The following is a 12,276-nucleotide window of genomic DNA, read 5'->3' on the forward strand; positions in this document are numbered from 1 at the left end:
TAGAAAATCCGTATAGCAAAGTTCAACTGAAAATTATCGTAGTGACCAAAGTACACCTATATAATATAGAACGGCCTAAGAGCCAAGTGTATGAATGTAAGGTGTACCGCCACACAAAGGAAGTTACTGAACTAGCTATATAAACTAAAAGCTAACTGTAGGTTGCTGCACAATAATAGCAAGCTGTGCTAGCTGGATTTAATTAAACTAAAAGCTAACTGTAGGTTGCTGCACAATAATAGCAAGCTATGCTAGCAGGATTTAATTAATTGACGCTGTCTCAGTGCAGTTCTTGGGCATTTGAGCATGAATGGAAGACGAATGATTGTACTATAAGATCAAAGGCTAGCTACCAAGAATTATAAGTCATTTAACAGCGCATTGGATAACAACAGTGCAAGATACTAATAGCATTGAATTTCTCTATACCGTTGGTACAAAGTACCTGCGGATATATGTAAAATATCCTCAGTAAAACACAATCCAATAACCTGGGTATAAATCCACACTAAGTGGACTCGCATAACCGTTACGTTTAAATGGCAACATTTGTATCAATTCATCAACATTGCATATAGCCCTGCAATAGCAATACGTATATGCTAATACATAGAAGTTCTTACATCCAATATTATTGGGGCACAACATTCAGTTATGCAGTTTAATTTATTACCTTATTCTATGTAGAACATAGTTAAATTTATTGTTAAAACTAAAGGTAACAACAAGCTAAGGATATCAATTGTATGTCTAGAAACTAATGACTTACAAGTATTAACAACAACAAGTATCAGGTATCAATAATAATATACCTATATCATCTAACTAGAAATAAGTATCTAACTTGAAATAAGTACTATATGGTATATATTCACTCAAAAATATAAAGAAGTGAGAGTGTACTCTATAACAAAGTGTGACCTAAGTTAATAACGGCCATTAGCTTACACCCTCAATTTGAATTATAACCCTGTTATATTGACTAAAGGAGAAATTCAATGACCATAAAACTGGAGTATTAAAACCAGGATAGCATCAGCCTTTGAAACACAGCTATCATTTTATTGATAGCACTAATGTTATAAACTATAATGTGCATGCCCAAGAAGCACATACATTTATATTTATAGGTACTACATCACAGAATAAACTTACTTTAAGCATATTCTTATGGCCACGAACTATAGGAGTATCCCAGTGAGGAACAAGCATATATAATTGTATTTACAAGCATTAAATTATACACTTAAACAGCTACAATAAGGAAATATCCCTGTGGCCAGGAATACTGTAATCTAGAGACATTCAATCCAGAGATAAGGTCTAGAGATATTTCCCAGTGCATGCAACCACGCTTAGCATCTATACCTCGCATACAGTATCCTTTTCAACATTTTGCGTTTTTATTTATATATGTTTTGTGTTTGTCTTGTGGTAGTCGGTTTTTAAAAAACAATCCTAATAAAGTTATATTTTAACTCTTACGGCATAGACCGTCTTCCCCTTGAAACTACATGTTCTAAATTTATAGCCACACTTTCCCAGATGTGAGTGCTAATACGTGTACACGTTTCAATCTTAGTATTGAATCTACCTTCTTTTCTAGAAACAAACAGTACACAGCACCTAACTCGAATATCACAGGCAGTTAAATTACCTGCCTCAACTATTATAGAGCATCCTAGGAATACCGGATATTAGTGCCATTTAGTCTTTCTCTTTTTTCGTGGTTTATTATGAATTGGACATGGACTGTCTGATTCCATGGATTTCCACGAAGGGCTTTTCACTTGTGGAGTTGCATTAGTAGCTGACACTTCTGTCTTTCTTACTGACACCGTTGGTCTGTTGCTGTACCTTGTTCCTTACTTCTCTGTATTTACTGGAAATTGGTTGCTGCATGTTGAGAATATAAAGCTTGGATCATTTCTGGTCTTTGCTTGGTTGACAATAAATCTGGTGAAGAAACTGAATGGTGGAAAGGAGACATGATGGTCTTCTTTGTACTTGGAACCTTGAAAAATCCACTTTTCTTGCAGGCTATATGGCAGTTTTTCAATAATTGGTTTGATGCCACGAGCTGTGTCTAGGTATGCCAGTCCTGGCAAAAAGCCTCCTGTCTTAGCTGCATTCACCTCCAACAACATGTCACCAAGTTCTCTTAACTTTATGTTGTCTTTGTTTGAGATTTTGGGGAAGTTTTCAAGCTTCTTTAACAGTGCATTCTCAATAGCTTCAGGGCTGCCATAACACTCTTCTAGTCTCTGCCATACCATTTTAACTCCATCAATTGGGTTATGAACATGCACTGACTTGATTCTCTTAGCCTGTTGAGATGACTCTGGACCAAGCCAATTAGTCAAAAGATCTAGCTTTTCTCTGGCTGTAAGATTAAGATCTCTGGTGACACCTTGGAATGATGTCTTCCATGCCCAGTAGTTCTCTGGTCGATCATCAAATGTTAGTAGCCCTGTACTCACTAACTCTCGATGAATCAGGTGCTTTGCTAGGTCAGTAGTCTCTGAAGTTCCTAATGTGCTATTTCTGAGGGGGGATATGTGAGAGTCCATATAATGTGATGGATATTGTGGATCAGCGTAACCTCTGCTTTCTTGGAAGCGCACTCTTGGTGTAGAGACATTTGCAGTGTCAGTCTGGGAAGGAGGGTGCAAGTCAGACATACTTGGAGTAGACTGTAAATATGTTGAGTCAGGAAACTGTGGCATTATGCTGGACATAGGTTGGATAGGAGCATGCTCTGTTTTATCTTGGTCCAGAGCATGGTTCTGTACATACTCATGAGTCCTTTGTACTGAATCATGGGTAGTTATTTCTGCAAAATCTTGAAGTGGTTCCTCTTCTAGTTCAGCTGCTGCTTCATAGACTGCTGCTTCTGCAGATGCTGCAACTGCTGCCCTTTGAATCTTTAGCACATGCATATTAGCTTCTAACTCTGCCTTGCGTTGCGCTGCCTCTGCTTCTGGTGCTGCTTTCTGCTTTATCATGTCTGCTTCTTTTTCAGCATAAGAAATTTGTGCCTGGGCTGCTTGCGCTTTAGCACGGGCTCTGAGTCCTGCAGAACTGGCTGATGATCTGCTGGAGCGCATTGAATATTTAGAGCCAGAGGCATAGGATCTGGTCTCTAAAGTTTGCTGCATCATATCAACACTCTTATCTTGGTTCATAGTGATCAGGTTAAAGTAGCACAATATTTTAAATGCAGTTATTGTGCAAATTATTTTTACTGCCTTTCACTTTAAATTGCAGGTCTTGTATGTTTGCTTGTTATTTACTGCTTTTTACTTTAAAATGCAGCCTTTGTATCTTGCTTGTTATTGCTTCTCACTTTTCAATGCAGTTCCTATATCTTCCCTTGATATAGCATGCTTTTTACTTTACAATGCAGCTCTGTATCTTCCCCTGATATAGCCTGCCTTTTTACTTGAAAATTCAGCCCTTGTATCTTGCCTTGATATAGCATGCCTTTTTACTATACTGTCCTCATTAACTGATAACTAGACAGCTAGTTAACAAACCAGACAGAAATAGCTTTGTGTTTATTCCAAACTGATTTTACTTCTGAATAGTTATTTTGTAAAACTGCAATACAATAAGAAAAGTTGAAATTACAATATGTAGTTACACGTGGTGCTTGCAATACATACAATAATACATGTTTCTAACACAGAGAGCTTACATTTAATCCTTACAGCAAATAGCAATGCAATTCAAATGTACAATGAACTCTTAGCAAAAAACAAATAACGGGGGGTGGAGCTAACCACTGAAGAGACAAGACGCACAGATAACAAATATATATAGCTTTCTAACTCATACTTCTTACCTAATTTATTCTCATAAACAAGAGCAACCCTTTTGCAGCCTGACCTAGCGAAGCTGTGAACATTCATTACGATATATGTTTAGCCCTGAACCGGTAGGACTGACCACGAGGCAGAAGTATTTACTTGTCTTATAGCCTAATTTATACAGAATCCTCCTCTATCCAACTAAATATGGCGGACTTTCACAGGCAGATGCAAGCCCTACTGGACAACTTGGGGGAGAAGATGTTATGCAACTTTCGGGATCTAACGCTCATATTAAGGGATCAGCATGTTTGGGGGATCAGCTCCACATCTAAAATGGCGGTTGAAATAGATCCTGCTGAGAACGGCAAGACCTCCCAGCTTAGCACGAGTGCACTTACTTCTGTTCTAGACACTCACTACATAGAGAGAGATCCTTCAAAGTACAACAAACTTCCCCTACAACACTCCTCCACAGACAAAAATGTGTCTATCCCTATCCACATGAAATCTCCTCCACATGATTCACCTCAGAGCGGAGTACCGAGTGTCGCATCAGTGAGGGGCGCTGTCTCATTGCATCCGTATGACACAGATCTAATCCCCAGAAACATCACTCAGCAAATAGTCAGTATTTTACCACTGTCCGGCAGTTTGCATCCTCATGTGGAGAGTTGGATAGCTGGCTCTGGGCTGGGCTCGTCTGCTGTAGAGTTTGCTGCTTACGTTGTCAGTGCTACGGGTCTGGTGGAGGAGGTCGGTTCTGGGCGGCTGCTGCCTATCGCCGTGCAGGGAGCCTGTGATTCTGGCTCAATGCTTCCTGAGAAGGAGATTCTACCAATTCCGGGGACCCATCTCCCCTGCCCAGAACTACTACTGGACGGTAATGAATGCACAACCGTTAGAGTAACTGGTCTGCAGAGCCACGCTATAACCCACCCAGTCAGCAGTTTACAGATCCCATTTGAGCTCCCCTATGTTCTTTGGAGCGATCAGATCATGCATTGCAATGAGGGAATAGGTTAAAACCAAGACTCTTCAAAAATATCTGGGACTATACCTGGCTCCCATCAAGTTGACTGTTGATAACACATTGTTCAGTACGTTTTGGTTATATTGTTATCTTTATTTGTATACACTATGCCGTTATGTGAACAGCTTTAGTTTACAGAAGTAAATAGTACTAGACTCTACCATTAAAGTAATATCTGCTCTATTCTAGGATATAGATCTTGTTAATAGCTCTCTTTAATGGTGATCTCAAGATCGGATGTGGTGAGACTGCCCTCCTTCATTCAGTACATTGTAGCTGAAAATCTGATGTTAAAATCCTAAGTTAAAATTTCTCCTTGCTCTAGTTCCATATTCTTTTTATTATAGGGATTACCTGTACAATAGCTATGTTCACTTTAATGTTTTTATTGTTTGTTTTGCATATGTGTTTGTCTCCTGATTCACACTCTCCATACCCCTATAAACTTAAGTAAGGTTTGAAACCCATCTCTCAATTGCCAAGCAAGTATAAGATTAGCAGCACATGTGTTCCAGGCTAAGCCTTCTCGACCTAGTGAATATATTTTTTTTTTCTCCTCCCTCAGGACACCCCTATTCTACATCTCTTAGTTATACCATAAGAGCAGAAGCGCAAATAGAGCAGTCTGATTCAGTTCATAGATATCTGTAACCAATCGTATCATTCTGTATATAAGTTATACAGCTTCATGAAAACTGGTTATTTTCCTCAGTTTTTGGGAAATTGACTAATGTCATCTACCTGCTGTTTATAATGGCTTATCTATAATATTGTTATCTCTCATGATTAACTTGTAAGCTCTACATAAGCTTCTAAGGTTTTTTATATTGCACTGTGTTCAGAATACCTGACTGATGCTCATATGTTTTGTACTGTCTCACATTGTAGCAGAGGGTAGACATGGAGTCTAGGGTGAATAAATATATTTTCACAATACACCCTTTAAATACGAAGTCAGCCCAACACCCATAGATTACATCCTTTCACTCTGTATCCAGTCAGGATTCAGGCTTATGCCATAAGTGACTATACCTTTTATTACCTAAGATTAAACATGTAATCGTTTTGTACTCATTTGTTTAGAAACGTAGGAATTTTCGTTAGTATGTTGTGCTGACTCGCTCCGCCCCCCCTCCCTCCCTCCCCCATCCCTCATTTAGAGCGGCTCTTGCCCGCTGCATTTCCCTTCCCCAAAGATTATGAAGCTCACCCCCCCTTTGCTCAAAATTTCTTTTTTAATTCTGTGCCAAACAGATAAGCTAATATATATTTTCCTACTGCATTGTGGGGTCCAATTTTACTCCTCATTTAATACAACATAGAGGTTATTTTGAGTTTGTTGTTTTTCTCATACACAGGAATCCTACAGACATTCTAGCTACTTTATTCAAGACCATTCCTCCCACTTGCTAGTCCTATGTTATCAGGGGCTTGCATAATGGAAACTCAGAGTTTATATCAATTTATGTCTTCAGTATGTTTAAATGTTCAGAATGTCTGTCTTATCGCAATGCTATTTAAGTCCATTGGTGATTCTTGTATGTAACTTGTTTTGCTCCTTATGACCTCAATAAAAAAAAACAAAAAAAAACAAAAAAAAAACAAATAACTTGCAGGGCATATGTATGTTTAGAGGCAAATGTTTAAGAGCTGATTTCCATGCTTCTTGAAGCTAAGATGGCTGCTTAAGAAACTGAAAGTAAACTTTTTATTAACAACTTTATTAACACTTCCTGTTTTATTCTTGAGAGGAACCAAGCTGTAATTGCAACATGAAACCACCAGATGTCATCAATATGAACATAATAAGCATATAATAGACAGAACACCCATTCTGTCCCATTTAATAGGGAGCATCACATTGTCAGCCATATTGTAAGGCCCCCAATCCTGTCACATTTACCCCCTTTTGTTTGTGGCAGCTATATAATATTGTGTTTAATTGCTACAGGTTGTTCCTATGGGCAGCGCAGCCAGGCGCACATCGTTATCCTCACTGACATTGTTCGCTATTCTCAGGGATATGAAGAGCTTACCAACATCAGGTTTCTGGCAGAGCACTTCACGAGCCCGGCCAATAGCATTGACATTATCATCCATAACATTTTTAAGGACAAGCTAGAACAGTACATAACGGAGAATAATGTCTTTGGCAATCTCACTTACGTCATTGAAAAACGTTACCTGCTCGAGGATGTTACTAAAATACTGTGGAAAAAGTTTCGCAAAAGTGAGCGATTCAGCAGCCGTATGGCTCGTGTGCTGATATGGGTGTCGGATGGAGTCATACAGAGCTTCGGACAAGAACAGGCTGTGCCACTGAAGGCAGCAGGTGTGGAGATCTTTGCTTTAGGCTACAAGAAGCCACTGAGTCCTGACATGTACAACATAATGAGCTACCCTCTGGAGACCCACAAATACGAATGGCTGCGGTATGAGAATGTTAGACTGCTGATCTCTGACCTGGCGATGTCTGTCTGTCTGAGCATCGAGAGGAACCTGCAAGAGGCAAAAAAGTCATGTAAGTGTCAGACGCTTGTCAAGGGCGATCATTTATGGTTTGTCTGTCACTACATCCGCTTTGTTTATCTTAGGCCTGTGCTGTGGCCAGAGACTGCTATAAACATGCTCAGTGCACAATACCAGCCAATCATTGCGCAGCACTGCTCTCAAATGTGTACAGCTGTACACTCATGTTGTTTATCTTAGGCCCTGTGCTAACGGCTAATCAGAGGGACTGCTATAAACATACTTGTGCACATAACAGCCAATCACTGTGCAGCTCTGCTCTCTAATGTGTACAGCTGTAAACTCATGTTGTTTATGTTAGGCCTGTGCTACGGCTAATCAGAGACTGCTTTAAACAGCTCATGCACATACAGCCCAATCACTGCGCAGCTCTGCTCTCTAATGTGTACAGCTGTAAACTCATGCTGTTTAACCCCCCTTAAGGACAGAGGCGATTATCTAGAACCCTAAACATAACCTAGTTTGAGCTATGTGTTGACCTCTTTCAGATTAAGCGCATGCACACTTATTATATATCATTTGTTAGAGGACAAATTGGGTTTTATATATGAACTATAATTTATTATAAATAAAATCTAAGTAATGGTGAGACATTAGTTATGTTTTATTGTAAATAGCACTAACTTTATTGCTTTTAAAACACACATAGTTGTATGCAGCGATGTCCTACGAGTACAACAATACCCCCATGTATAGGTTTTTTGGTTGTTACAGCCGTAAATATGGGGTCTGCTCATTTACATGGAAACTTGGCACATTTATTTTCTGGACTAGAGATAGTGTATTTGCGCTACTTTTATAAGCAAGCTGCTTCCACTGAGTTGTCTCTCAACCCCAAGGCAGAACATGCTGTGATCAGAGATGTCAGCGCAGAAAATGCAGCATGTCTGCAGAAAGAATAGGACACATGCAGGAACTGTTGGTACTTTCACTTTGCAGCCTTGCTCAAAATTAGACTGTTCTCTTGAAACAGTGCTGTGCTCTTGGATACACTCTCTAGGTTTTTCTTAACATGGTGCATCCAAAGCAAAGTGCTGTTTGAAAAGAACAGTCAAATATGGAGCAGCGTTGCAAAGCAGCAGTGCGTTTATTGTTGACTGGCTCTCAGGTATTTTTCCAACCCTGCAAAGCTGTGACTTCTTGTCAGTATATACCAGGGTTATATTACAATTTATTTGTTATTTCTTTAAAACAACCTCAAATTAAAATGTATATATACGAAACAATTAAAATTAATATTTATTCCTAAATTCTTGAGATTAGTTAAATTTATAAACACATTGAAATATATTTATATAGACAAGTGACTAGATTATGAATCGACTATACACGCTTATGCTGTTATAATATTCTTTACAAAGATCATAAAAGATATACCTTTAAAGTTAACTTTACTCACAATGAATTGCATTAAAATACCACAATAGTTAAACAGTATAACCAAATACATCCAATTGATATGCCAATTTATCTGAGCTGAAATAACCTCTTATTTAGCTACAATAAAATAAGTTTTAAATTATATCACAATAGCTACAAATAACTTAATACACCAGAGAAATTTAACTGCAATAATAAGCCTGACTTAAGGATATAAAATACAAAAAAACATCTTTATCTAGCAAACAAGATTATTTAGCATTGAATATGACTGGTTCTAATTTACACAGGACTATGGATATAACTTAACATACAAAGTGCCATTTTAAATCGCCAACTTTAATTAAACTATAGCTATAGAATTCCTTTGATTTAAATATAAAAGTATGAAATAACCTTTTATCCGTTCACCTCATAAATTAAGAGAGCTATTTTGCAATATGGATGAAAAGGTAGCCCAATTTTGCTTATAGTGACTGTGTCCCAAAAAGGCAGCAAAGTTCTCAGTCAAAATTTTAGCAAGCCAAAGACCCTTTTTTCTCCTATGCATGAGGTTATATCACGTGATACACCTCATCCTTTTTATTTTAATCATTGGTGAACCTTTTTGGATACGCGCCACGGTGCTGTCTTTTGATAGGCCCTTAACGGAGCTTGTCCCTGATTGGCTACTGGGAAATGTCATATCATTGGCCCTTGAGACATGTGGTTATCTAATACTACAATTCCCCTTGGTTGCAATTCTTGCATAAACCATCAGAGGGCAGCAGACAACTAGAAATGCACTTTCATTATCAATATTGCCAACAGTCTAGTATCTAAACTTTAAAATATTTATTAAATACACTTTAGTTTCCAGCATTAATAACTTGCATGTTTAATATAGATGGTGTTATTTTACACTATTTACCCTGAGTATTTCAAGATTAAACATGAATATACTCCACTTATATCTTAAAAATGTGTTTAAAAATCTTATTTTCTATGAAAAGATTTAAAAGGATTATAATACCTTAATCATGGACTCAATTACTTTCTCATTTATCATCTTAATATCACATACATACCTTGAGATCAGCAATCAGATGTAATTTCACATAATTATATCTATATTGGACTATTATCCCATATTAATATCAATATTCTCTTGCTGAGTGTATAAAAAAATATGATATAATTTACAGCACCAATTACATATGCACTTGTCAGATGTCTGAAAAATAATAAGAATGTTATTAATTTTGAAATAAATTGGACATTTTAAATTGGCTATATGGTTGCTTATTAAATTCAGCAAATACTTATCTAATATGCTACTGTTGGGCATTTCTTCTTAGATCCACAAATACACATTTATACAATTTCCTTGGAAAGTCTGAGTATCAAGGAAACATTTGAAAATTACACAATTCATTTAATATGAAGCTCTATTTTCCCCTTTTAAAATCAAGATTTGCATTCTTATATGTTTTCTGCACTTATAGGGTTAAAACTGTTTAAAAAAAATCTTTCTTCACTATTTCACAGTGACGTGCCATTTGAAAATTATGGGTTTGAAGTCAGTATGGGGTACTATAGACAGAAAATCTCTTTGAAATGAACTGCCTACACCATTTGAGCAAATGTATTGAACAAATGTATAATTTAGCATATTGAGTGAGGAGGTGGACTGAACTGAATTCTGATGTGTAATCAGCAAGGCATCTCATGTCTGATCTCAGAATTTCAATACACAGAATGTATCCAGGAATGGTATTAAGCATGCTCAAATTTAATATTTGATAGATTACATACTTTTTTTAAATATTTTATCAATATATATATATATATATATATATATATATATATATATAGACAAAAAATTATCAGAGGGGACGCAACTGCTGTTCAAGAGCTATTATGTGAAGTTACAAACTGACAATAACACACCTAGTTTTGTCAGCATAAGAATTGTGGTGGTGCAGACCCTTAAAAAATGTTTATTATGGTTTAGAGAAGGGAGAAATGACTAGGAGTGTAATCCTAGTTGTAAAAAGACAGGGATTTCAGCACTCTTTTTGAAAAAATAAAGCTCATTAGACCATAGTACGTATTTAAACAGTGAATTTTTAATCCAATTGTGAACAGGGAAATCTTCCAACTGTATGCACACCACTCCCCAGATGAGAAAGATACAATACACTGTATCACATTCGTTGTAGGAAGTTAATAAGGAAACAAAAGTTACTTATATACATACTAGAGTTTGTATTCAAAACCTGACCGGTCAGGGGTACACAGCTTGTACAAAGAAAAAAAACAGCCAAAACTTAGTAGGATTAATGTGTGATACCTTTATAGGACCTCTACATCCTGCTGCACACAGAACCCCTAGTGAAGAGGTATATCCTGGGCAGGTATGAGAAAGTGGGATCCAAGAGGTCAAATAGGGGTACCATAAACAGAAGCAAGTCACAACTTATTGTCACAGTCACAATATGGTATACAGTGAATAGCGATTTTATATATAATCAAGAAATGAAGCCTTATTCTTAGACTCACTACACCCAACTGCTCACAGTACTCCAAACGAGGAGAGTATAATACTGGGCAGTACATAAAATGGTAATTGTTACCGGGATCTAAGTGGTCTCTAAGTTAGGCTTTCTTGAATTTAACAATATGCATGTAGAACGACATTTATAAGCAATAATAACAGACAGTATGTGCCATTTTAGTGCTTTTTTGTTAGCTATTCATGCAGAGCTTGCAGTAGGAAAAGTAAGCAAAATAGAGGGTTATAGCATAAAGCACAGAAGGTGGTATTTCCTCAGTATTGCTGGGATCCTGAAATGCTGACAAGTGAGGCTGCATGCAAAGAATATTGTAGCAAGCAAGAAGAAAAGCAGTTCACAGTGTTGTTACTACGAGGCCAGCATGACATATAAGTAACAATGTTGCTATCCTCGGCAATTGTTATAACAGTACCCAGAACGTTCTTTGTAAGTATATTGCTCACGGACCAACTAGACATGCAAGTTTTCACAAGTAAAGGGCAATTGTATCCGTAATTGTGTGTGACCGTGATACAGTCCATATTAGTGAACCATGATAGAACATATACGACCTTGCTATTTCATTCAGACATATCGCTGTGGCAAGATGCGTCCTCGTAACTTATTTGATCCTCAAGTTACATTTGTTGCGCTTCTGTATTCACCGCAGGTATCATCATCCATGCGGTCTGGAGGCTGTGTTAGTAGCGTGCACCACGTAGGCCGGTCGGCTTAGCCAATGCCGACGCGCGTTTCACCCGCAGGGCTGATAGACAGACCGGGCTTCGTCAGGGCGGTATATGGAAAGGACTACCTAGTCCCTTTTTATAGCATTTTGTAATAGCGCCCCTGCTGGAGGTGAAGATTTGTTGCATATCTATACATAGAATATTCTGATTGAAAAAAGAACATAAATCATTTTGCAGATATACTGCACTTAAAAACAGTAGTTAACTCTAGATGGATATTCCTATAACTGAATAACTTATCT

The 12,276-nt window shown here is 37.5% G+C and overlaps 1 protein-coding gene across 2 annotated transcripts in view; it reads left to right on the forward strand.

Moving 5' to 3' along the window:
- The window catches only part of LOC128655839 (deleted in malignant brain tumors 1 protein), a 788,593-nt gene that overhangs the window by 265,708 nt on the left and 510,609 nt on the right, over nt 1-12,276 (forward strand). For both annotated transcript variants that reach the window (XM_053709399.1, XM_053709400.1), the window contains exon 2: nt 6,794-7,363. In XM_053709399.1, the coding sequence (XP_053565374.1) occupies nt 6,794-7,363 (570 nt within the window). The remainder of the gene's footprint in view (nt 1-6,793; nt 7,364-12,276) is intronic.

This window comes from Bombina bombina, chromosome 4, assembly GCF_027579735.1.
Source record: "Bombina bombina isolate aBomBom1 chromosome 4, aBomBom1.pri, whole genome shotgun sequence".
In the NCBI taxonomy this organism is placed as follows: Eukaryota; Metazoa; Chordata; class Amphibia; order Anura; family Bombinatoridae; genus Bombina; species Bombina bombina.